Source organism: Bos grunniens, chromosome 5, assembly GCF_055505025.1.
Source record: "Bos grunniens cultivar Pamir isolate PY7600 chromosome 5, Bosgru_T2T1.0, whole genome shotgun sequence".
Classification (NCBI taxonomy): Eukaryota; Metazoa; Chordata; class Mammalia; order Artiodactyla; family Bovidae; genus Bos; species Bos grunniens.
Window position 1 is genome coordinate 107,112,107 of NC_141169.1, and position 27,022 is coordinate 107,139,128.

The 27,022-nt window shown below is 48.9% G+C and overlaps 1 protein-coding gene and 1 long non-coding RNA gene across 3 annotated transcripts in view; one reads left to right on the forward strand and one right to left on the reverse strand.

Annotated features, from left to right (window-relative positions):
* Nucleotides 1–1,987, reverse strand: part of CCND2 (cyclin D2) — a 28,271-nt gene extending 26,284 nt beyond the window's left edge. Inside the window, exon 1 of the mRNA XM_086402385.1 lies at nucleotides 1,497–1,987. Within this exon, the coding sequence (XP_086258511.1) occupies nucleotides 1,497–1,691 (195 nt within the window). The 5' untranslated portion in view covers nucleotides 1,692–1,987. The remainder of the gene's footprint in view (nucleotides 1–1,496) is intronic.
* On the forward strand, nucleotides 300–27,022 carry LOC147372944 (uncharacterized). Of its 2 annotated transcripts, none has more exons than XR_015164398.1 (4): nucleotides 300–732; nucleotides 25,723–25,910; nucleotides 26,026–26,250; nucleotides 26,706–27,022. It is a non-coding gene; the product is annotated as an uncharacterized LOC147372944 (long non-coding RNA). The 2 variants fall into 2 exon arrangements; XR_015164399.1 differs by having other exon boundaries at nucleotides 488–732; nucleotides 25,787–25,910; nucleotides 26,706–26,870.

Consider the following 27,022-nt stretch of genomic DNA (forward strand, 5'->3'; position numbering starts at 1 on the left):
GCTTAAGGACCCCGAAGCCGAGGGCGCAGCAGCGCCGGCCCCGCCGCCCCCGTGGGCCGCTCACTACTCCGGGCGCTTGCACTCACTCACTCTCTTTTTTGGATTTCGTCATCTTTTCAAAAAATCAATAAAAATATTCTGGAGGCTCCGGGGGTCTCGTTCTTGGTCTCATTCGGATCCCCAGACCCTGCTCTATCATTCCCGACAATTGAAAAAATTGTCGGGAGGGGTCCCCGCGGCCCAGGCGCCGCATTTGGGGGGGTGGGTGGGAAGAGGTGGGGAAGCGGGGGGAGGGCGGAGGGAGCGAGCGCCGCGCAGCCTGGGCGGCCGGAGTCGGAGCAGGGGAGACGGGTTCAAAAAATAATTAAAAATCGAGGAAATATCCCAGAAAAGCCCTTTCGCCGTGAAAACCCCGCAGAGGACCCAGGCTTCCCGCAGCGGAGGTTTGGGGCGCCGGGAAGGTCTGGAGCGCGACCCCTGGGGCTTCGGATCCCGAGGGGAAACTTGCAGGGGAGAGCGCGGCGGCTGGAGTGTCCGGCCGCGGCCCACAAGGGCAGAGGCCGGGGACGGTGGCGAAGAGCTGGGGGACGCTCGAGGACGGGGAGCCGCCGGAGAGAGGCGCGGGGGGCTCCGGCCTCTCCTTCGGGGGGGCCCCGCTATCCCCCCTGCACACACCTCCTCCCCCTCCCACCCCACCCAGATCTCCGCACCCAGGAAACTGAAGGCCGAACCGTAAGTAACCTTCACGAGGGGGCGGGGTGGGTGATGGGGGAGCGAGGGCGCCATCAGAAGTGGGGGGACCGGGGTCGTGGGGTGCGAAGGAGAGCAGGCGACGCGTCCAGCCGCTCCACCCCCGAGTTTACAAAGCAACATGGCGAAACCACGGCAGGTCCGGAGCCGTGCAGACGTGGGCACACGGCAAGGGTTCGGAGCAAGGGGAAAGAAGTGCTTCTTCTGGGTTCCCCGAAAACACACGTTTCTTCAGTGTGACTTCCGGGGCTCCTGAATTCCCCGTTTCTCTTCTCCCTCCGCCCTCCCCCTCCCCCCTTAAGTGCCAACGCGGAGTCCCGACCACATGCGGGGACCCGAGGCTGGGACCCATTTGCTCTGGCCTTTGCGGGGAGGGGGGGGCGCAGCTGACTTTTTAACTTCGGGGTTCACGCTCCCATTCTCTTCTTCAAGGCACCGCAAGCAGCCTCGGCTTAGCAAAAGGTCGCGGCGGGGGTGGGTGCCGGTGGGAAGAGGTGGCAGCCGCATGCAGGCACACGCGCTCGGGATGCTCCCCCACCCTCCGCCCTGGGACAACCTCGCTGCTCTCCCTCTCCCCCCGGGAATCTTGCACCCCCCGCAAGGAACCGAGAGGAAGCCACGCGTCTCGCCGAGGGCGCGGGGGTAAGCTCTGGCGCAGGAGTGGGGAGGCGGGCTCCCGAGGCTGCCCTCGCCCAGGTTCCGGGACCCGGCGCGGGGGCCGACGGAGCGCTTGCCTGCAGCCCTACCTCCAGCATCCAGGTGGCCACCATCCTGCGCATGTAGGGCTGAATGTCCTTCTGCACGCACTTGAAGTAGGAGCACTGGGGCAGGTAGCGCTCCTCGATGGTCAGCAAGTTCTGCAACACGCGGTCGTCGTGGAGCAGGTTGGCGTCCGGCACGGCCCTGCGGACCGGCTCCACCTCGCCGCACAGCAGCTCCATGGCCAGCTGGCTACTCGCTCGTGCCCCTGCGATCTCCGGACTGGAAAAGTTGGGGGGTTTTTTTGGGAGGGGGGAGGGGAGAGGATTCCCCGTACCTCCTTCCTTTGGCTAAATAAGGGTTTTTTTGGGGGGTGGGGAGTTAAGGGCAGAGAGAGAGAAGCCGGGGAAGAAGAGTGGAAAGGGATAGGATGGGCGGTGGGAGAGGAGCGCCCCGGGGGCGGCTGACTCTCTCTGCCCTCCCCTTCAAACTTGTCTGCTCTCCCCAGCTCGCTCGGCTCTCTGCTCGCCGAGGCAGTGACGCACACTGGCTGGGCAGTTACTTCTCCTCCCTCTCGCCTCACCCCCCTCTCCGGTTCCTCCTCCCCTTCCCTCCCCTCCCGGCCCTCCCCTCCTCCTTTCAGTCTCTCCCTCCTTTCCCCTCTTGTTATTAAGGAGAACAGCAGCTGGCCCGACCAAACTTCAAACGCGGTCCCCCGCGCCGCCCCCCACCCTCTCCCTTAGCTTTCCGAGGCCCTCTCCTCCAAGCCAGGGGCCCTGGATAGGGGAACCCACCAAAAAAACCACAAAACCCCACCGATCCCTACTTATTCCCTGTAATTGCAGCACATTCTGTAGGTGCATCCCGCCAAAAATACGACCCTCCGACTCTGGCTTCCTCAAACATGATCGCCACACTCCAGCCCACAAATTTAAGATCCAGGAATGACGGGTGGGTGAGCTGAAGATGAGGTGGGCTCAGACGATTGAGAAATAAGATCCCTTATAAGAGCCGGAAGGAGGGTGATTTGGGGAAACAGTTAACTTTGCATACCCAGAGGGAAAGGGTATGTATATGGCCCTGAAATGTACGTTCTTGATCATTTTCAGCCTGTTTCCAAAACCCGATTATAAGGACCAGAATACATCCCCCCCCCCCCCCCCGCCCCATGCCACTGCTCACCCCCCACCCCCCGCAGATGTGTGGGGAGAGGAAGAAGGCGGAGGGGTGGGTGTCCGGAGGGAGGGGGCGCTTCTTCGACGTGGGAGAATGTGACCTAGGAGCAGAAACCCTCCCGTTCTTGGGGCGCCGCAGGCGCCACTGGGAGACGCGGGGAGGCGCCCCGAGCCGCCGCAGGCCGGGGGCAGGGCTCCCAGCGGTTCCGCCGCGGCCAGCGGCCACGCAGGAAAAACCCGCTTCCTCGCCCTGCATCTGCTGACAAGCCGCCCGAGGTGTCTGCGCCGAGCGTGGCCACCCTGATACAGCTTTCTAGGAAATAGCCCGGGGGGGGGGGGGGCGCGGGGAGGGGGGCGAGAGAGGGGGTAGATTGGGCTCCCTGTCTCTCCCCCAGCGCAAACGACACCACCCTTCGTTTGCTCCGAGGCCCAAGATCTCCCACCCCGGGTCCCTCGCGGACCCTCCGGGTTCACGCCTCCATCGCAGCCAGGGCTTTCTCCCCGAGAACTAGACTGCGGTAGAGACGCGGTCGGCTCCGACACGTGCTCCGACGCATCCTCGGGTCAAAGCCGCTTTGGGAGGGGATCCGGGGGCGTTTCCTCACCTCCTTCCTCCCGCCACCACCCCCCCCCCCCTCCACCACCACCACCCGGCCCTCTGTGCTATTTTACTCCGAGGGGGAAAGGAGCGGGCCCTGCGTCCCGGGTGCTGGCCGAGCTGGCACGTGCGGCGAGCGCCGTGTGGGTCGGGGCTCTCGCGACACCCCGAGGTCAGCCCAGCACCTCCCTCGCGGAGCAAGGAGGGTCTCAGAACCGGGGCACGGAGGGCGAGCGTGGGGCGGGGGGGAGCGGGATGGGTGAACCGGGCGAGCGGTTCCCTGAAAGGAGGGGGAGGTGGAAGGGAGCGCGGGGAGCGCGCAGAAAACCAGAGGTGCGAGCGATTAACTCCGGCCCCCGGGGCCAGCCCCTTTCCACGAGGGTGGGGCGGAAGGGGTGGGTGGGTGGGTGGAGGGGGCTATCGCTTTAAAAGGGTGAGTAAGAGTTTGGGGCGCCGTCTCCCCTCCCTCTATTTGCATAGCCAATAGCTCTGGGTCTCCTGCTACTGCGCGCTGATTGTTACCGGGCAGATTACTTTTTTTTTTTTTTTTTTTTAGTAGGACGCGTTCCCCGCTACATCAAAAGGAAGCCAAGGAAGGGAGGGCGGAGGGAGAGCGGGGATGGGGCGGGCGGGGGCTGGTGAGAGGCCGGGGCGCCCGCGACCTTATCAATAGCGCAGGAATTAGGATCCCATCGACTGTACGTAAAGAAAGGGGAGGGAAGGGGGCGGGCGAGGAGAATGTCTAATTGCGGTGGAAGCCATTAGCTTTCGGGAAGAAAAAAAAGCTCGCTGAAAAACCCAAGTTGCAAACTCAAAATGAAACAGCCCCGCGCGGCGGGTGACACCCGGGGCCCAGAAGCGTGTTCCTCGGAAAAGATCGGGTCCCTAACAATCACCTATTGATTTCAGTCAACGTGGACTTCCCGACTCAGGCCTTGAGTCACTCCGGATAAATACGTTAACTTACATTTTAAGACCCCATAAAAGACCTACTCAAACTTAAGTTCAACCACCTTTGAGCGGATCAAAGAAAGCCTGCAGGAGTGGGGGGTGGTGTGGGCTGGAGGCAGTGGGGGCGAGAGAGGTATTTTTAAAGTATAAATCTGCCCCGACAGGCAAGGACAGAAGCCGGCCAGGGCCCCCAGCCTCTTGACATCACTTGATAACTAACGCAGCACGGTCTTTTCTCCACCTCCCTGCAGAGAAAGCATCCTGTGCTCCGGGTCCCCTGAAGAGGGGCAGCGGGAGGCTGGGGGTGGGGGGGAAGAGGCGGGTGGTCGTCCTCAGGGCCTCGCCCACCCTGGGGAGAAAGCCTGGGTGGCAGGGCCTCAAGTCTCCGGAGCGAGCCGAGGGGCCCCCTCGCCCCTTCCCTCCCCCCAACCCCAAACCCGTCTGGCTTTACTGAGAAATTCCGGCGGGGAGCGGGGCCGGGGGCGGAGGGGAGGCGGTCGTGAAGGGGAGGGGCGCAGGCGAGTGCCCCTCTCCCCGCCGCCCTCGCCGTCCACCCCGATCCGCCAGTGCGGGTGCTCCCCGCGCGGCAGGCTCGCTCCTTCCAGTTCCCCGTTGACTTCCTCTTCTGATCACGGACTCTATCCGAACTGCAACCTCGCGGCGAATCCATCCCCCAGTGGTTCGGGCTCCGAGGCTCGGGGTGGGGCGTGCGAGGGTGCGGAGGTTGGCAGGAATGTCTCCGGGAGGCTTGGACTGGAAACTGAGTTTTCCCTTTTGGTCGCCACTCCGACCATGTGTTAAAACCTTAATTTTGCTTGTTAAAAAGCACACCGTCTCGCACGCGGGAAAAGGGACGTTGCCTTCTGGGCAAACCTGCGCATTTTCTTTGAGTGTAGACGTAGGTTTAGAGGAGAAAGAAAAAAAACAAAAACCAAACTTGTGCTCTAGCTTTTAAGTCAAAACTGGTCACTGTTGGGGGCGGGGGGAAGGAGAATGTTGGCTCTTCCTTATTCCTTTTCCATCCCTCAAGGGGAAAAAAAATTCCTACCCTTCGAAGGATCAGTGATAACCTTTAGCGAACGTCAGTTTTATTGGACTTTTATTCCCTCTCGGGCCGGCTCACCACCTCTCGCGTTGTGGAGTTTCGGTTGGAAAGTGTACAAAACCCTGTAGGTGTAGGGTGTTTATAGGCACATTTCTGCAGGAACCTGCAACGCTGAGCACACTTACGCCCCAGCTCACCTGGCGGACGCCGCCCAGCCAGGTGATCCTGCGGTCGACTGGAAGCTGCGTCCTCAGAGGGGCGCTCAGGCGGGGTGGGGGGAGGGGAGGGTAGCTCGGGCTCAGGCCCTCCCCCCACCCCTTACTGCCCCCCTAGAGCAGAGCTGTGTCGGGGTTTTCCCATTTAGGGATGCACAGGCAGTCAAAACCGAAAACCCGATGGTGGCTTGAAAGTAGATGGCCGAGGGTCCGAGCCCCGGCTCCGGGCGCCTGGGGTACCAGGGAGGAACCGGACGGGGTGCAGAAGGAGCGGCTCGAGTGGGAGAGTGGGGGGGGGAGGTAGCAGCAAGTTAGAAAAATGTGCACAAGGAGAGGGACAGGTCAGGAACTGGAGCGCACGGGGACAGAGGCTGAGTGGGTGGGGATGAGCCGTCGGGAGGCATCCCCCCACCACCACCCCAGGCCAGGCCCAGGGACACCAGGTGTGCGGGCGCTTCCGGGACTTGGCACGGCTGCCCCCTGCCCGCGGCGGCCCCGGGGCGCCTGGACCCTGCGGGGACAGAGTCGGGCGGGGGCTTGCGCTCTCCAGCCGCCCTGCAGACGTCCGAACTCGAACCCGGGCTGCGTGCCTGGGGCGGCAGATGTGACAGTCATGGGTCTGGAACGCCTGCCGTCAGTTCGCCCACCTCACATCTTCCTCCTCTCCCTTGGAAACAAAATAAAAAGTAAAAAGACCCGAACTTTCCCCCTCTTCCTGTCTGATTCAGCTGCTGGACACGCCTCACGCGGCCGAAAATAGCCCTGGAAATGTATTCGCTTTATTAAAAAAAAAAAGTGACTTTTCCACTAAGATTTGGGGCGGGGGGCGTCTGGCCCGCGGCGTCGGCGGGCCCGGCCTCCGGGAGGAAAGGGAACCGGCCGGCTCACTGCTTCGCCCTCCCCCACCCAGGCGCCCGGGAGGGGCCCGCTGGGCGGCGGAATCGCGCCTCCGCTGGAGGAGCCACCACGCGGCTTTTTCGCGGAATTTTGACGTCACCCACACGTGGGGGAAGGGGCTGGGAGAGCGAGAGGAAGCGGCGGGGGAGGGGGCGGGCGGCGGCGGCGGCGTGGCCGGCACCTCGCGAGGGGCGCTCCTGCCGCGCGCCCCCGGCCGCCGCGCTCGCTGGGACCCGCCGTGCGCGCCCGCCCGGAGCCGAGCTGCGACCAGCTCCCAAGCCCTTCCCTCCCCGCCCCCCCCCCCCGCCCCCGCATCTTCCACCCGGGGGAGCTGATTTTCAGCCTTTGGAAGCCGCGAGCTGCTCCTAGCTCCGGGGAAAGCTAATTTCTTTGGGTTGCGGTCCAGTTGCGCTCGTTGGCGACATCAGATTGAATATCGCGATTGCTGGTCGCGACGCGCCGCCACCCGGCTGTCCTCCGCCTCTCCAGTGGTGGAGACGTGGGTGTGCTTTCTGTTCCCCGGCAGGGAGTTCGGCATATATGTTCACACCAGGAGTTTTTCACGCGTGACTTTTCCTCCCTGCCACCCCACCCCCCTCACCCGCCCCATCCACTACTTCAATACCGTCTGGCTGATGCGCTGAAAATGACATGTGACATCTGCATAGAAGCAGCTTGGGACGAATTTTAATGTGTTAGGAGCAAATCCATCTACAACTATATACTTTTCAAAAGAGTTCACAAATCGATGGGCAAACGTATAGGGCGACTCCCCTCCCACCCGCTGGGTACCCCCATGGTGTCCGAGCTCCGGGAGAACCTCCTAGACTCCCAGAGCTAAACACAGCAGCTGCAGAGTGAGCCCAAGTACCTTCCTTTCCCCTACATTTGGGCAAAGTCTTTTTAATCTTTCCGTTTGGGGGGGGGGGTGATGTCTGAACTGTGCCATTCCTGAAACCCACGGTGACAATGCTGGATTTCTGCTGAAATTTACAAGGAGTTTGTGGGAATGTTTGGGAGAAAAATAGTCAAATGTGAACTAGCTTTTAACCTCAGTGAGGTAGAGACTGTTGCAGGGATCAGATGTAGAAAGCTAGGGGCTTCTTAGAAAATGTGGATTGGAGGTGGAATTATTTGTTTCAAATGTAAAGGAGAAGCTTTCTGTTTGAATCAGATATGAAGTGTGGAACTGTTTCTTTTTGAAGATGTCAGACTTTGGTTATGAACCTTCTTCCTTCGTTTGAACACATTCACTCTATTTTTAACTCATTATTTCTTTCTTTTTCGTTTAATGGTTGCTGCTGTGACCCAAGAGACTTTGTTTTGTTTCTTCTGGGGGAAAAAAAAGAGTTAAAATTAATAAAAAAATGTCAATACTTGCTGTTGAAGGTCAGTCTGAGTGAACTGTATTTGAGTTCCTGCTTTTTGGTGCCTGGTTTGATGGGCACTTGGTTTGTATGTACAAAGGTAGAAAAATAGAATAAATTATTGAAGAAAAAAAAAGGGAAGGAGCCAAAGAAGTGTTTAAGAAACCAAAAGAGACAAATGTCTTTTAACTTTTACTCCTGCTTCACTTTAGACATTTAAGTTCTGGGAGGTCAGAGTAAGCATTTTGTACATTTAAATCCTTAGTGAAATATCAAAACTACCCCTACCAGAAATTTTCTTGGAGCAATGGTCATTTTTATTTGTTTTATAAACACTTCAATTTTGCCCAAGTTCAAACGTTCATTTGCCTTGAAATGTCCACTTTTCTAGTATGATTGAATATTCTTTCGATTTTGTGGCTTTATTTGGCTATGTATTAGCTACAACCAAATTGAAGCAATATAAAATATTTCTAACAAGTGGTCCTGATTTCATATTTTATTTTTCAATTTTTAAACACAAGGATTGTAAACATTTTTTAGTCTACTTTATAGCATAGCTGTACAAACACCCTGAATTCACATTCTGCAAACTTAAAAAAAAAAAAAAAACACAACTAATTAATATAAACCGGAGACATAGTTTTCTCGTTGAGGTTTTAGGTTTTATTGTTGTTCTTGTTTGGGTTTTTTTTTCCCTGGTAGCAAAATTCAGGAGGCAGATTGAAAATTTTTCAAAAATTATTTTCTTGGTGGTCTTTTGTTGGCATTTTTAATTTGAAATGTGGAATAGAGCATGTTTTAAGTTTTATAATCTTCAAAATGTGCACCTCTGGAGAGAGATGTTCTTTCTATTTTGGGATTGACTTGAAAGCAAGCAGTTTGCAGAAGTATGCTGGACAATCCCAGCTAGGATGGATTTACACTCCTACTTAAGTAAGGGCATTTGTTCTCATATGAACTCAAAACAAAGTCTGTGCCTATGCATTATATAAACAACTTTGAAAAGCACAAATTCAGAGGACAGGGGTTCATGTGGAAGGTGAAATTAGAACAGAAAGTCCTAATTTATTTCTGCTGTTAGCCCTCTCCAATCACACTTTCATTGTGATTCCATCAGCTGTAAAGCAAATAATTTTTTCTTTGTGACGTACAGAGGTATGCTCTTTCAAGCCCTATTTAATAATGATGATGATAATAATAAATAATAATAATCCACCTATCTCCTTCTCTTCCAGTGAATATGTGTGAGCCTGCACTTTATTTTTCTTTAAAAATTGTGAGCATGTTGTAAAGAAATGCATCTCAAAGTTAGGTTTTTTCCCTGGGAAATAACAGCAAAAGCACTCGATTTTGTGCTTTTGAAAATAAAAAGTCACCAAGATTTAGTAGTCATGTTGCTTAAGAGGTAGGGGGAAAGGCACAGGATTAAAAATGAACAGGAAAAATCCTTTGCTTAATCTACAAATCCTTTCCTTCATCGTGCCCACATATGTTTCCATTTTTGAGAGCAGCCAGGCAGTCCATTAGGTAAATGCAAACTCAGGACCTAAAGTCTTTCCTGGTGTCAAGGAAGATGTTCTAAAGTGAATGGTATGGTTTACAGAAGGTTTCGGATGAAATGTCTTACATCTGGCATCTCATGGGCACCAATTATTTCAGGATGATGAAATATTATTTTAAAGAAATATTTTGAGAGAGAGGGGAGTCTAGATCACGCATCACATGTGGGCAGGCCATTTTGTGTGTGGGGTCTTCCTAAAATCTATTAAACTCAAGAAATTTAGTTGTTTCACATAGCAGCCCATGAATTCCCTTTTGTATAATTTCAATAAACTGGTGAATAGCCTTTTTCTTTTTACCCCCTACTTCTGAACATATATTCTTGTGATGTTTCTCTCTCTTTTAAATAAAATAGCAGACCTAATTATAAATTTCCCTAGCAGAATATAGACTAGGGCTTCAATTTACTTGCCTTTATACAAGAAGAGTTCAGATAATTACTCTTTGTAGTGTGATTACCAGCAATTTTATGTCATCTAGCAAATGATTTAAGTTAAGTCGGTAATCGAACTCCAGTGAAATCTGCTACACTTGGGATGAAAACCATACTTTACCTTGAGAAATTGAGGTCTGACCCTCCATTGAGACACTTAAGACTTTACCTTGGCTGCCTGTATGTTTCACTCAGTGGAGCTCTTTCAGATTTAAGAAACCTGGCTCTCTGCTATAGATTAGATGTAGTCTTGCTTAGAAACAGGGGAATGGATGATGGACCCTCATGACATTTTGGCCAGTCATAGAATATGCCTTCTGTGTCTGGGAGTCTGCAGTTGAAATTCTATATAGTATTCATCAAGGTTATTCATGCTGAGCGATCACATATGTGTTAAACTGATAACATCGCAGGTCTGTGCACAAGTACAGCAGAGCATGTCGGAGGGCACGCTTCAGATTTGTAAGGTAGAATTTAAGTGGTTTTAATGAAGGAGTCAGATATGCAGCGGTTTCTATACTTAGGAAATTGCCTTTGGCTTTTGTGTTTTATTGTTTCATTTATTTGATACAAACTGAGTCCTTACCAGGTGTCAAACAATGTGCTAGAAGTCAGGGATGTGGAGGGTATGAAGACTGGACACTAAATGAACGTTTTGTAAGGTTTGCATGGAGGAAAAAGTATTGGATAATATAGTCCCTGTCCTTAACAAGCCCATTGTCTAGGGATCAAGCCTGGGAAAGAATTAACATCCCATACATGAACGCTTTAAGAAAGTTAATGTGTTAACTTTCTTAATTAACTTTAAGAAAGTTAATAAAACCTAGAACAGAAGGCATAGAGTGAGATGCTGTGTCTTACTCACCTTATGCCACCCACCTTAAGGCAGGGGCATGGAGATTTATATTTTCTTTAAAATTCAGTCTACACAAGTAGTTATTCCTTGGACTGCATAGTGTTTTAAAATTATTTTTCTTAAGTTATTCTTGAACTGTGTTCTTAATTTGATAATAATCTATTGGAACTTGTTGGTTGGATATATGGGTTACATGTCTGGGGTTTGGTCAGTCCTTTTAAAGTACCCAGACTCCTTTCTTGGTCCATCCGTCTGCAAGCAGTCGTTTCTTGGAGTAGCTGTTTTTCCCAGACCATCTGTTTCTCGTCTGAATGAACCTTCCCTGAATCAGACAGAGTATTGATTAGCGTTTCACTCCTTTGGTTAGGGAAGTTGAGGTCAAAAGTGGCTCATTTATTAATACTCATCCTGATTCATCCAGATGTTGAGAGAGCAGAGTGAGTATAGACCTCTTATTATGAGCTCAGATGTCTCCTAAAATACATAAAGGAAACATCTGTCCTTGGCACCATGTTGGTGAGATGGCACCAGCCTAGAAGTCAGAATTCTCATTTTCTGGTTCTAGCAGTGTGACCTGGGGATAGCTTAAGTGCTTCCATTTCTGATGTTCCTTTCTCATCTACAATATTAGCTAGCTGGAGTAAAGGATCGTGAAGTTCCCTTTCAGCCCTAAGTTTCTCAAGTTCCTGTGGCTTTATCATCATCATCATCAAAATGGGAATTGTATCTTACAGCATCTTTTATGTATTTTATGTTTAACATTAAAAAATCTTAAATTGTGAATTTGGGTGGATGTATTCTCACTCCCTAGGTATCTGGGAGATATTAACTCCTCATAGGTTGAAATCTTTTATTTACTTTTTATTTCTTAAAGAAATATTTGTTTCTATTTATTGGGGCTGTTCTGGGTCTTCGTTGCAGCTCAAGAACTCTTAGTTTTGGCATGAGAACCCTTAGTTTCTGCATGTGGGATCTAGTTCCCTGACCAGGGATTGAACCCAGGACCCCTAGCACTGGGAGTGCAGAGTCTTAGCCACTGGACCTCCAGGGAAGTCCCTTGAAAGCTTTCAAATTCAGTACGTTACATAGGCGAGCATTTGCTATCTGTTGTCAGCTGATGAAAAGACTACTTTCATTGTCCCAAGTCAGCAGAAGAAGATGGTAGCCTTTAAACTTCACGGAATGCAAAAATATATGGAATATAGGAGTGTTCTGGTGCTTAAGAAAATTCCAGGACAAAACTTAAACTCACCTAGTGCGTACACCCGCATCCCAGACACAGCCCCATCATAGCATGTGTGGACATAGAGTTTCGACTGGATCCTCACTCAGAGACCCTTCTTTAGGTAGCCTGACTAAGTGACCACTCAGAGCCTTGTGGGCCTCTCTTCAGCAACTCTCTTCAGCAACTTATTCCGAACTCGATGGAACTCCCAGGGCATCAAGTGACTCCTTTGACTTCCAGCGTTGCAGTCTTTAGACTGGACATTCCTCCTTGCGTCCTAACAGCTAAGAGTAAGCAAGGAGAGCTTTCTGCTCTGTCCTACTTTTCATTGCTTTGAACATGTGAGAAATGTCATTCATTGAGCAAAATCCACTTAACGTAAATTATTTACCATATAAAATTATGTGTTTTGAGACTATTTCCTTCTTAAAAGTGTGGGTACTGGGGAACTTCCCTCTGGCGGTCCAGTGATTAAGACACTGTCTTTCAGTGCAGGGGTGCAGGTTCAATCCCTGGTTGGAGAGCTAAGATTCCACGTGCCTTGAGTCCAAAAAAACCAAAACACAAAACAGAAACAATACTGTAACAAATTCAATTAAGACTTGGTCTTAACTGAAATGGTCCACAACAACAGAAGTCTTAAAAAAAAAAAAGCCTGGCTGCTGAGAAGAAGAATTTCGTGGTCCTGATGCTGGCTAAGATTGAAGCCAAAAGGAGAAGAGGGCAGCAAAGGATGTGATGGCTAGAAAGCATCACTGACTCAATGGACATGAATATGAACAAAGTCCAGGAGACAGTGAAGGACAGGGAAGCCTGGGTGCTGCAGTCCATAGGGTTGCAAAGAGTCAGACATGACTTAGCAACTGAGCAAGAACAATAAGCAGTTACCTTTGGGAGAGTTTCTGGACGTTTCTGTATCATTTTAAGATTTATTTTTTAATTAATTACTTTGGTTAACTGTGCCACAGAGCATGCAGGATCCTAATTCCCCAACCAGGGATCAAACTCATGCCCCCTGCCGTGGAATCGCAGAGTCTCAACCACTGGACAGCCAGGGAAGTCCCCTGTAATTTTTTTAAACATGGTGTATGGTGTCATGGAGAAAGCACTAGACTTGGGGTTATGAGAGGTGAGGTCTAGTCCCCAGAATGTAGTGGGGTGTCTCTACCCACTGTTCACACCACTGTGGGTCAGTTCCTCAGTGGCTTCTGCCAACATGGTTTAATCTCAAACAAGTCAATTCTAAACATCCTGTTACTTCATCCTCAGAGAGACATGTACTCAGAGATAATCCTCCAACCTTCATAATCTTCCAGCTTGTACAAGGGACAAAGGAGAACACATTTACACAATCATAGAAGTGGAGAGATCCTTACATATCAAATCCACTGTTTACCAAAGTGAGGTAGTTGGTACATGGAGGAGCATTTTCTATTTAAATGCTTTGAGGTTTATTTTAATGAGTAGCAGAAAAAAATGCAACATATTGAACTCATAGTTACACAAATACTATAGTGGTATTTAAGTTTTAAAAAAGGATCCATTTTTTAAAAAATTAAGTTGAAGCAGTGATATATAGATACACCTTTTAAAAATCAGGAAAATTATATGCAAATTATTAAAATTTAGGAAACACACTCCAATTCTTCCTTAGAAAACTGAGGGACAGCATCTCACTTACATCTATAATCTCACAGCCCGTCGGTGGTAGTCTAGGACTAAAATAGCACACCTCACTTCTGAAATTAAAGAAGTTAAGTCTTTGGATTAACTTTTCATTGAATGGCATCTTTTCATTTAAACTATATTGTTACAATTTACCCATTCTGCTTGTTTCTTCCTCAGTGTTTTATTGTGATTCACAGATGGGTTGTGGTTTCTGAATGGCTTTAGATACTTCTTACTGTTCATTTCTGTTTTAGTGATTTTCCCTACTTTTAACTTTTGGGCTAGATGCCTTGCTTTTTTTACCAGACCACTACTGCCTGTTACTTTTGCCTATCTAAGTAGGTTTTCCTTTTGTCCTGTCGCCCTTCCAAACTTACCTGCTTTTTTAAGGGTAGAGAAATGCCACTATTTGACTTATCTATCAGTTTTCTAGAACAGCTTCTTTCTCAGGGTTTGTCATTATCTGACCTGACTAGGAGCTTGCTCTCTGAACAAGCTTTTCCTCAGGGTGTTTGCCCGAAACCATCAGCGGTAATTGTTTAACATTTCAGCTACCTGAGGTGGTGCTACCCATTGGAGCTAACAAGAGGCTGGCTGAGAAAAGTAAAAGGAAATGCTGGAAAATGTGCTGTCCATATGGGCTTTGAACAGTTCTGACATATTCTTGGGAATCTAGAAAGTTGCACTGCATGTGCATGGCTTTTCATGTACACAGGCAAGACCTGAGAAAGCCCTGATTACTCACCGCCAGCCGACCTTGAGCCTCTGTGCAAATGGAAAGTGATAGTTAAGAGCTAAAGACTGCCTCCTTGCTGAAGGCAAACTCTCCCAACACACACACTGGGTCTCTTGGTAAAGCTAAGGGACATTGGTTCAAGGCATTTGCTGATAGGCTTATAATGCTTAAAGATGTAATATGCATGACAATAATACCCCAAAGGAGTGAGAGGGAATAGTGTTGTAATAGAGTAAATTTTTTTGCAAACTATTGAACTTAAGTTGGTATTAATGCATTGTTTTAATTGTAATCCTCAGGACACCTACCAAGAAAAAAAGATTTTTTTTAAAGGAAATAAAACAGGAGAATTTAAGTGGCACACTTAATAGTACTATTCAAGACAAAAGAATCTATCAATGGAAAATAGAAGAACAGAAAAGACATAATACATACAGAAGACAACAAAATGACAGACGTCCATTCTAACTTAATTACATTAAGTGTAAATGAACTAAGCAGTTCAGTCGAAGGAAGTGGTTGGCAGAATAAAAGAAAACATGATCCAACTACATGCCATCTGCAAGAGACACACTTTAGATTCAAAGACATAAATTTAAAGCAAAAAGATGAAAAAATATGTATCATGCAAACACTAACCAAAAGAGAGCTAACGTGGCTATACCAACACCAGACAAAATAGACTTTAAGACAAAAGCTGCTACTAGAGACAAAAAGAACAGTTGATAAAAAGGTTAATTCATCTGAAAGATTTAATAATTATACACATTATGTGGCCCTAACAAATGAGCCCGCAGATATATGAACATAATCTTGTTTTGTATTGAGCAAGAATCAGTCCCTGTGGCTTTTACTCTGCGTGCTTATTTCTGCCTCTGGAGCCTCACAAAGTCAGTCTAACCCCTATGTGACTAGAGAGTTCTCCAAATATCCGAAGCCAACTCTCATGTCTTTTCTTACTTTCAATTTTTGTGTGACCTTTGCCTTATACAATTTTCCCCTAGAACTCAGTCATGGTCTCGTATAAAGAAATCCATTGCAACGTGAAGAACAGAACCTACTTCCATAACATTTCAGAGTTGAAAGGAAACGGAGTTTATTTTTTCCCCCAAATCTCCAATTTGATAGATGAGTCAACTGGGGCTCAACTGGCTAGATCACTGAGCTAGTTAATGGCAAATCAACATCCATAATCTTGGTTTCCAAACTCCTTGTCTGGTGCTTGTTCCTACATTTTCTTTCTATGATAGCTTCCCCCCACTTTGGGTACTAAGGAGGGTTGCTGGCTTTGGGTGAAAGAGACTAACCCCTCACTTTTAGCGATACCTGGCATCCTTCATCTTGAATTTGCCGTAGAAGAAAAAAGCTAAGAATAATGGAAGGCACTGCACTGGGCATTAAGGGATATGGATTCTCATCTTTTTTGGTCACTAACCGATTTCTGATCCCTCGGATAAGTCACTTCAAAAAATAATGAGAAATACTATTAATATCTATTGAACACCTGCTGTTTACCAGGCACTGTGCTAGGCACTTTGCCTACAAGCCTCGATATGTGTTCAGATGTGTTTCTTTCTTATCTATAAGACAATCGGATTGTACCAAATGTTGTCCGTTGTCTCATCAAGGTCCAGAATTGTGTGACTGTAAGGAGCTATCTATTAGGATATTCTTATAGCTCCTGAGGGTTCATCTTGATTCCCTTCCTTCCTATTTCCTGCTTCCCTGATGGCTCAGACTGTAAAGAATCTGCCTGCAATGTGAGAAGACCTCACTTCAAAGCCTGGGTTGGGACGATCCCCTGGAGAAGGGAATGGCTACCCACTTCAGTATTCTTGCCTGGGAAATGCCGTGGAGAAAGGAGCCTGATGGGCTACAGTCCATGGGATCTGAAAGACTTGGACAAAACTGAGCGCCTGACACTTTCACTTTCCTATTTCCTAGCTGGCAGTGGTGGGGTTGCTATAGAATAATTGCTTTAGACTTGTCTCTACAGCAGGCCCATGAGTTGTGACATTGTACTTTGCCCTCCCAAGAGACTTTCCACTTTACGATTTGGCTGGACTCTTACTGGTTCCTTTCAGGGTTTCCGGGACTGTATTCTTGGCTCTCTTCTTTTTTTAAAATTTTATTTATGTATTTATTTTTGGCTGTGCTGGGTCTTCGTTGCTGTGTGTGGGCTTTCTCTAGTTGTGCTGAGCAGGGGCTACTCTAGTTGCGGGGCTTGGGCTGCTTCTGCGGTGGTTTCTCTTGTTGCAGAGTGGTCTCTAGAGCACTTGGGCTTCAGTAGCTGTGAACCACTGGCTTAGTTGCCTCACAGCATGTGGAATCTTCCCAAACCAGGGATCAAACCGTGTCCCCTGCACTGGCAGGCGGATTCTTAACCACAGGACCAGCAAGGATGTCCCTCTTCTCTCTTGAGCTTTTCCCCATGGGTCTTTGATTCACCTGTAGGCTCAGAGAGTCAAAAGCAAAGTGTTAGGCGCTCAGTCACCTCCGACTCTTTGCAACCTCATGGACTGTAGCCCGCCAGGCTCCTCTGCCCTTGGGATTCTCCAGGCAAGAATACTGGAGCGGGTTGTCATTCCCTTCTCCAGGGGATCTTCAGAGGAGTCAAATAATTTTAAAAAGTTCACTCAGCTTGTATATAGATGGCAGACGGCAGCTGTCTGACCCAACTGCCTCTGTTATTCCTGGTATAACAGGATTCTTATCTCTGAAAGTTCACTGGATCTGATTTTCCTGCCCTTGCTTAAGACCTAGCTCAAGCCCTGCCTTCTCTACCAACTGAGCCTAGCCAGCAGTCATTCCTCTCAGTTTACCCAACAAGTGTTGTCTGCAGTGCCCATCAGGCACCACACTGGGGCTTGTGTCTTGGGAGACTCTAGGGCTTAGTGGTTGTGAATGTGGGGCCTGGAGTCAGAAAGCCAAAGTAGGAATCCTGGCACTACTGCTTCTGAGCTGTGCAACCTTGAGAAAATTACTTAACCTCTCTGGGCTGGGTTTCTGCCACTACAAACCAGAGAGGCTACTGGTACTTACCTCCTAGGGTTGTCGTGAAGATAAATGTGAATCCATTCCATCACCCGATCTAGGGGTAATCCCTGATTGGCCCAAGCCAATTGACATAATCCCATCCTTCTTGCCGGAGGGATTGAGTTGGCCTTGGGTACGTGAACTTGACTAGGCCAGCACAACCTTCGGGACTGAAGTTTGACAACATAGAATTGCTAGAGTCAGTTTTGATTTTTTTTTTTTTTTAAACTAGCAGGAAGCCAGCCTGAGAACAAAAGGGACACAGGGAGTAGGGCAGAAGTGAGAAAAACCAAAGAGAGAGAGAGCTAGATGTCTGATCAAGCATCTCCTGAAGTCCCTCCAGCCTCCTGAATTTTCCACTGCGACTGAAAATACCTAATCCATACTTAATTTGTTGTTGTTGAGTCGCTAAGTCGTGTCCGACTCTTTGTGACCCCACGGACTGCACCACCCCAGGCTCCTCTGTCCTCCACTGTCTCCCGGACACTCATGTCCACTGAGTCAGTTATGCTAACAGTCTCATCCTCATTATTATTGCCTTCCCATGTGTATACGATGTTTTGTTATTAAATTGAGGTGTCCCTTGGAGCAGAGACTAACTTGCTCAGCTCTCTGCTGCCGCACCCCCTGGCACACACCACCTGTGCTTCATGCCACAGTCCTCACTGCCCCTGGGTACCTCTGGACTTTGAATATCTTCAAGGCAGAGAGAGAAGATGGCCAGAGTCTCAGGTAGGATGGTCCCCTGCTGGTTCTTCATCATCTTATTGTGCTAAGATAACAGGAAAGTAAAATACCTCATAGATCAGCTAAACCTTATTGAGAACAAGACACTGAACAGAGTATCATCTTTTTTTTTTTTCTCGGTTACTGATGGTTACTATTACCATGCCCTATTTTGTACAGATGAGAAAAAGAGGCTTACAGAGTTTATTCAACTTGTATTGGACACGCAGCTTCTACATACCATAATTTAGGGACCCACACCCAAATGACTGCATTCTTGTCTCTATGTTCTCCCTCTACTTCACAGAAAATGAAACTAGCAGTCACAGACAGTGCTTTATGGGTGTGGCTTACCAGGAAAAATGATGGACCCATGCTAAAAAATCAGCTTTGGATTGACATCAAGAGTTTAGTAAATAGGCACTTCCCTGGCGGTCCAGTGGTTAAGACTCCATGCTTCCAATGTGGATATGTGGGCTTGCTCCCTGGTTGCGGAAGATCCCACATGCCACATGGCACACCCGAAAACTAAAAATCAAAACAAAGCAACAACAAGCAAAACCACTAAAAACTTTAAAAAGATTAATAAATAAAGGTACATCCACTTCAAACAAATGTTTCAGTTCAGTTCAGTCGCTCAGTTGTGTCCGACTCTTTGCAGCCCCATGAATTGCAGCACGCCAGGCCTCCCTGTCCATCACCAGCTCCCGGAGTTCACCCAAACTCACGTGCATCGAGTTGGTGATGCCATCCAGCCATCTCGTCCTCTGTCGTCCCCTTCTCCTCCTGCCCCCAATCCCTCCCAGCATCAGAGTCTCAACTCTTCCCATCAGGTAGCCAAAGTATTGGAGTTTCAGCTTTAGCATCAGTCCTTCCAATGAACACCCAGGACTGATCTCCCCTAGGATGGACTGGTTGGATCTCCTTGCAGTCCAAGGGACTCTCAAGAGTCTTCTCCAACACCACAGTTCAAAAGCATCAATTCTTCGGCGCTCAGCTTTCTTTACAGTCCAACTCTCACATCCATACATGACCACCGGAAAAACCATAGCCTTGACTAGACGGACCTTTGTTGGCAAAGTAATGTCTCTGCTTTTGAATATGCTATCTAGGTTGGTCATAACTTTCCTTCCAAGGAGTAAGTGTCTTTTAATTTCATGGCTGCAATCACCTTCTGCAGTGATTTTGGAGCCCAAAAAAAAAAGTCTGACACTGTTTCCCCAAAATAAATGTTTAGGTATGTATAATTCATTTAAAAATGATATCTCATTTCCCTGACATTTTTAGATAACCCAACACCTTCCCAATCACAGCAGAGAGATTTTTCTTTTTTCTTTCTCCAAGCATTGGGATTGTGAAAACCCTAACTAGGATCACACCAACATACTGTCCCGCTGCTGTATTTTTTTTCAGTGAACAGTTGGTATAGATCTGCTTCATTCATTGTAAGTGCAGAAGGTTTTTTAATAGTCGCTTGGTCACGTTCAACTCTTTGCAACACCATGGGCTGAAGCCCTCCAGGCTCCTCTGTCCATGGGATTTTCCAGGCAAGAGTACTGGAATGGGGTGCCATTCCCATCTGCAGGGGGATCTTCCCAACCCAGGGATCAAACCAGCGTCTCCTGCATTCACAGTGAGAATGTATCATAATTCAACCACTTCCTACAATTAATGGACATATGGGTGACTTCCCGCACCACTTTTTTTTTTTTTTTTTGCTTTTATAAACGATGTGCCATCATCGTGCTCTGTTTCTTTGTGCATTTAAGTGTCCCTGGGAGGAGAACAGTCTTGAGACCTTAATGCTGCAACCTCAAAAGTGGTCTAAGATAGAAAACGAACACCTTGAGGTCCCTATCTTCAACAACTTCACGGTCTGTAGAGAGCAAATGTGTTCACACATGACTTTCCCTTTAATATAAGCACAAGGGAAATACTTTGGCCACCCTCATTGGAAAAGACCCTGATGCTGGAAGGGATTGGGGGCAGGAGGAGAAGGGGACGACAGAGGATGAGATGGCTGGATGGCATCACCGACTTGATGGACATGAGTTTGGGTAAACTCCAGGAGTTGGTGATGGACAGGGAAGCCTGGCGTGCTGCAAATCATGGGGTCGCAAAGAGTCGGACACAACTGAGAGACTGAACGGACTGACTGACTGGAGGGATATAGGGATCCCCTTCAATGTTACAGGAGTACAGGAAGAAGGAGACTGAGGGGCTCTGTTGAGTGGATAGCCAGGAAGGCTGCATGGAGGAGGTGGCACTTGAGTACAGTTGCGAAGGATGGGAAGGCTCTGATGCTTGGTCTGCCCATCTTCCTATCGTGGCCTGGCAATGTGTCTGTCATTTAGTTGGATTCTTTTTTAGGCCATTTGGTTGGATGACTAACGGTGAAGATGGATGGGGAGGATGCTTTGAGCAAAGGAGACATAGCCCTGGATCTAAAGTGACGAAGTGTCCCGTCTCTCAGAGGGCCAAGAACTGGCTGCTGTGGTCAGAGCACTAAGCACAGGCCACCTCTGAACAGCACGGGGATAGAAGGCTGTTGTGGGGGACGGGGTGGAGGAGTTGACTAAGAGACACCCAGGAGGCATTTTGATTTGTCTGGAAAATGATTTTTCTTTAATATGTATGCTGCAGGTCAGGCAGAAAGAGTAAGGACAGAGCAGGTAGCTCTCTGATGAGACCATGGGAGCCAGACAGATGGGTCAACGTTCTTTATACGTGACCCCGAGCCCCAAGGTTTCCTGAGTCTGTTACTGTGACGCCTCTCTGCTTCACTGTGTCTCTGCTTTGAATTCAAGTGAAATCGCCATGTGGAAGACAAACTACAAAGTTTTAGGGGGGAAAAAAAACCCACCAACTTTTAGCTGCTGCGGGTCTGTATCCTTAAAAGTTCCCTCCATGCTCCATGAATTTCAACATGTAGTTTATCTCTTTTGTTACGTAAAAACACGAGATGCAACTTTAATGGCCTAACCCCAAAAAGATAACCAGACAGCCATCAAACATTCAGCAGCATTCCAAATAACCTTTTGCTGCAGCCTGCCTTCTACGGGGCCGTGTGGATGTCAGACGCACACAACCGGAGTCACGCTGACATAGCTGACATGCCTGGACCGCAGTGGAATCTCGGGGGTACCAATCACAGGCCAGAGAGAAGCCATTGGCCGGAGGAAACAATGCCAGCGTGTTCACATCTCTGCAGAAGGAGCGGTGTTGATGGTGACGAGATTGACAATTGCAGCCAGAGGGGGACTGTGACCCCGAAGCTGGATGGACACACACGTCAGTGGTGCTGGCACGAGGCAGAAGCATTCCGGGGCTCAGGTCATGGCCCCATCCTCCTTCTGATCCCCAACCAGAACGATTAAGAAGACAGCAGATATGCCCTAAAAATACTTCCTGCCTAGAATGCCCTTCTCTCTTCAGGAGTTTGAGAAATCCAGAATGGATAACAATGACCCAAATTCATTCAGCACTTACATCTACCAGACAGCGTATTGGGCATTTAACAAATAATTCATTTGCTTCTTACTCTGTGGTTGGTAGAGTCTGCCTGCAATGCAGGAGATACAAGAGACAGGTTCGATCCCTGGGTTGGAAAGGTCCCCTGGAGGAGAAAATGACAACTCACGCCAGTATTCTTGCCTGGAAAATCCCATGGACAGAGGAGCCTGGCAGGCTACAGTCCATGTGGTCACAAAGACTCTGATACAACTGAACGACTGAGCATGCACTCAGTGGTGAGGTGCGTGTGTGTGTGTGTGTGTGTGTGTGTGCTGTGTCCAGCTCTTTGCAACCCCATGGACTGTTGCCTCCCATGTTCTTCTGGTCATCAGATTCTCCAGGCGAAAATACTGGAGTGCGTTGCCATGCCCTTCTCCACAGGATCTTCCCTACCCAGGGATCGAACCCTGGTCTCCTGCGTTGCAGGCAGATTCCTTACCATCTTGAGCCACCAGGAAAGCCTATGGTGAGGTACTTTGCATAATTCCTACTTTAGGAAGGCGGGAACTGAGGCTAGGAAGGAGTAAGAAATCTACCCAAATTCCATAACCAGTAACTGGCAGAGTTGTGGACTTGAACCAGTCTTTCAAAAGCAAAGCCCAAGCTTCTGACCCTGGAACTCAAAGCCACGTGGCAAGTCCACACATTCTGTGGCACCCATGACAGCCACCCTCCCCGATGGAGGAGGTCTGTGTATTTATCGGGTGAGAAAAGTCCTTCAAGGGATTTTTTTCCTCCCCTGGTTTCCTGGGGGCTCAAGCAGGCATGCTTAAATATGCTATTGCTTGAACCCTGGTTTATTTCAGGACCCCTGGCTCAGCCTGGCAAGGGGTGCTGTGGAGGGAGCCCCTTCTGGGGTGAGGGGTGAGTTACAGACATTTTACATCTCTCTTGAGTTTGGTCATCACTCTTCTATCCAGACTTGATCAGCCTTTCGTTTTTTCTTCCTTTCAAGATTCTTTCTCTTGGGACTTCCCTGGAGGTCCAGTGGTTAAGACTTCACTACCCAATGCAGGGCTGCGAGTTTGATCCCTGGTCGAGGGGCTAAGATCCCACGTGCCTCGGGGCCAAAAAACCAAAACGTAAGACAGAAGCAATATTGTAACACATTCAACAAAGACTTTAGAAATGGTCCATATAAGAAATACTAAAGGAAAAAGGTTCTTTTTTTTTTTTTAATGCTATAAACTTTAATGTGACTTACTACATGTCAATTACGGTGCTACCTAACACAGACCCATTAGCAGGCAGCATCTCCTATGGTCGTCCAACACTTTAGGGAAGTAGGTGCTATGATATTCCTACTGTAAGAAGATGAAGAAACTGGGGCTCAGAGAGGTTAAATGATGTCTCCAGGATGCCTGATGCAGTCTCCCATCCTGTTAACCAACATCCCAACCAGACCCTACACTAACAGGGCGCTCACTCTGCACAAGGCGCCATTCCATGCTTCTTTTATAGTGACTCATCCAGCTCTCACTACAGCCCGTGTAGGGGCACTGTTACCCCCTTTTAACAGATGGGGAAACGGAGGCTCGGAATGCGCATGTCACTCGCCGGGGCTCACCCTGCTGGTGAGTGGTGGGGTGTGTGTTTCACTTCTGACGTCTTGTGATGCAATAGGAAGACGTTCCTCCCTTTGGGTTTTGTTTCTCCCTGGAAATCTCCTGCGAGGGAAGGCCCAGGGTAGGATGCCAGGGTTCTGAGAATAGTCTCTGAGCTGAGCTGGGATGGGATGCCAGGGACAGCCGCATCTCTGCAGCTCCGGAGATGGGGAGGGCGGAGGGGAGGGTGATGAGACAGCAGCCGCAAGCCTGGGGTTGGGCCAGGGAAGGCCTCAGAGCCCACTGGTGGGTTGGCACCCCCGAGCTGGGCTGAGCGCCAAGTGTGGCTTCAAGGGGACCAGACGAACATGGTCCTCGGGAGACGAGAAAGCCGGCGGGGGTGGGCTGGCATGACCTCAGCCTTCAGATCTGAGAAGGGCTGTTCTGTGGACGAGGGGATGTAGGAAGCGGCTCTCCTGAGAGCCAGGCAAGAAAAAGTAGGTTTGTGTTTGGGCAGCAGCAGTGGGATTTCAGGGAGAAAGAGAGACATCCCCGATGGTTTACAATGCCTGACCATGACAGAGGGTGGCTGTGGGACCTCGCCTAGCAAAGTGGCCTCTAGATAGAGGAGATGGGCCACCCCAAAGCTGGCCTCTTTGTTGTCTCTGCCCCTAACCTTCTGAAACCCCATCCATTCTTTAGGGCCTTGGTTCCATTGCCACCTCCTCCGTGGAGCCCTTCCTGACTGACCAGTACCCGCACACCCATAGAATCACAGTTCTGTTCTGAGGGTACAAAGCCTGGGTTCTCTGAGGTCCAGGCCAGTCCACACTCCTTGAGGGCAGGGGTCCCCAGAGGGCCAAGGTTCAGACCGGGTGATAAAAGCCTCAGACACTCTGGAAGCCAGCCCAGTCAGTCCAGGGACCTGTCTCCCCATTAACTCCATTCTTATGGCAAACATACCTTCCCTAGTGTCCATCTGGCCTTGGGCATTGGAGGTCTTGCTGGTGCGATGGCTCCTGGCCGTAGCAGCTTCTTGCACTAATGCACCTCTCAGATGTTCACAAGATGCTTACGGGACACTTGGCATGTACCAGGCACCGTTTCCAGGGATTAGCTGGTTTAATCCTCCCAACAGCCCTTCAAGTCCGTGTTACCATTACTGCCACGTTACAGAGTAGGGACTGGAGGCCCCAGTCCTCGGCAGCTAAGGACCCAACTGGTACTGGATGGACCACAGCGTTGAAACCCCGGGCAGGTGTCAGAGTCTGGGATTTGTCTCCATCTTGTTCTCAACAAGACATTGTCAAGGACGTTCTTGTTCCTTTGTACCTCCTGTAGCCCTTAGCAGATGTCCCTGCAGAGTAGTTGCTAAAGACATATGGGCTTACTGATTGTTCAAAGACTCTTCTAGTCTGCTTTTCCAGTGATCTGTGAGTTTGGGTGCTTTTTCTTTTTTGGCCATGCTGTGCGGTTTGTGCTCACTCTTAGCAATATAGCCTGGAGTCCTAACCACTGGACCACGAGGAAATTCCTGAGTTCAGATGCTTTTGAGAGGACAAAATAGTATTGAGTCCTTGCTGGACAAAAGCCAGGTACTCCTTGGGAGAAGTGAGAGACTTCCATGCATTTTATTCCAAGTCTTCAGGGTAACTGTGACACACACACACACTGTATATTTATATATATATATGTATGTATGTATTTGGTCTTTGTCCCCAGTTCCCAACCCATAGCTTCTTACTTCCTTGGAATTTCCCAAGCGATAGGCCTGTCTTTTGTTATCATGAGGCCACTCCTGGTGGGCGGGGGGGAGGGGGTCCCCTAGAGAACTTCAGGATGGGGCTAGTCACCAAAGAGACCAAGGTTAGAGGGTTGGAACTTTGGGTCCCATCCCCCCTCCTCCTGATGGGGGAGGAGGCTGGGGATTGAGTTCATCGCCCATGGCCGATGACTTAATCAACCACGCCCGGGAAGGCAATGCAACCCAGCTCCACGGGGACAGAAGGTTCCATGCTTGGGACCCTTCCAGACCACACCCTCTAGACATCTTCATCTGGTTGTCTGTTTGGATCCTTTATCATATCTTTTATGTACGTGCTAAGTCGCTTCGGTGGTGTCTGACTCTTTGTGACCCCATGGCTCCTCTGTCCATGGGGTTCTCCACCCAGGAATTCTGGAGTGGGTTGCTATGCCCTCCTGCAGGAGATCTTCCCCACTCAGGGATCAAACCCAAACCTCTTAAGTCTCCTGCATTGGCAGTTGGGTTCTTTACCACTAGCGCCACCTGGGAAGCCTAGTATGGTTCATTAATAAACCAGTAATAGTGTGTAAATTGCTCCTGAGTTCTGTGAGCTGTTCTAGCAATGATCAAACCCCAGGAGGAGGCTGTGGGAACCCCTGAATTTATGGCCAGTTGGTCAGGAGTCCAGATGGCACCCCATCTGACCCGGGCAAGTCTTGTTGGCTGAGCTCTTCACTTCAGGGTCTGTGCTAAAACCCTGTGGTCACTGTCAGAACTGAACTGACTTTTCGGACCCCCACTTGGCTTCAGGGAAGTTGGTTGGCGTGGGGATAAAGCCTGCATACTTGGGGTCACAAGTACAGTGAATGAACACAGTCCATCGTGGCAGAGAAAAATGGGAAGACAGCCCACGTCAGTTGATTGATAGACTCAGCCAAACCAGAACATTGTGTTAACTGCTCTCCTGTCCTCCACTTGTAGGAGGATATACGATGAAACTGGCTCCCATGAGGATTGATGTTGAACTTCATTTACCTTCCAGAAGATGCCCAGCAGACTGGACTTGATCTCTACCTACTCTGCCTACATTTCCAGTCCGGGGCAGTCAGACCTGATGCTCGGCGGTGACCTGAAATCAGAAGAAACCTCTCGCCAAGCTCACCAAGAAGGTAGTATTTGTTCCTGCGTGGTGGTTAAGCTAGGAAAGCAGACACCTGGCTTTGAGTGGTTTTTTTTTTTTTGTAATGAGATTTGAAACCTAAAGGATTTTTTTTTTTTTTTCAGATTATCCTTAAGCTCTTAGAAATGAAGTTTGGAAGAACTTCTCCAGACTCTGTAGGTGTTGGTCAATGGACCTTAACAAAGAGATCGAAAAGCCAGGAAGAAATTGAGGCAGAAGGCACACCCTTCACCAAAACATTTGTTATACTGACCCAGACACTTTCCCGTGGTGATTCTTTAAATTGAGAGCATTGCGGATACATTGTAAACGGCTTCGTTCACTTGAAAGTGAGATTTGTGTGTTCCATTCAGAGAACCTGGTGAAGTGTAATTGATTTTGAAATCCTCGAAGATCATAGCATGTTCAAGCTGAAAGGAGCATTTCAGCTTCCTGCCCCTCCTTTACAGGAGAAATGACACAGCAACCCGAGATATGAAGTGATGATGGCTGCACAAAGCTTTGTCCTCTGCAGGCCGTCCAGTTTCCGGCATCCCCCGGAAACTGGGCACCTTCTTTGCATCCCAGCTACCTGACTGTTCCGTGAGGACTCTCTACATGGTCCTCAGATGCCCTCATGGATGCTTAATCGTTGATCCCCTTCTGGATTTTTTCTTTTGGTATTGTTTTTATGGAAAGTTTTCAGACATAAAGGTAGAGAATACAATATAAATAACTCCCATGTGCCTTCACCCAGCTTCTACAATTATTAACATATGGTCAACCTTCTTTTATCTATACCCAGCTCCAGATTCCACTCCTGCAATGAAGATTTTGAAAGCAAATCCAAACATCAAGTGATATCATCTGTAAACACTCCACGTGCACCCATGGAAGAAATCTCTCATGTGTACATACCTACATATCTGCAGTACAATGATTATAACTAATAAAATGAACAGTAACTCAATATCCAATTTTCCCCACTGTTTGCCTGTCGCTCTTTAGCGATTGATCTGTTAGAATAAGGATGCAGTGGAAATTTGGGCCCCAGTACTCATTCAAAGTTCTTGCATGAGGTTGTTTGCTGAACGAGAGGAAATAAATTACATGATAAAGATG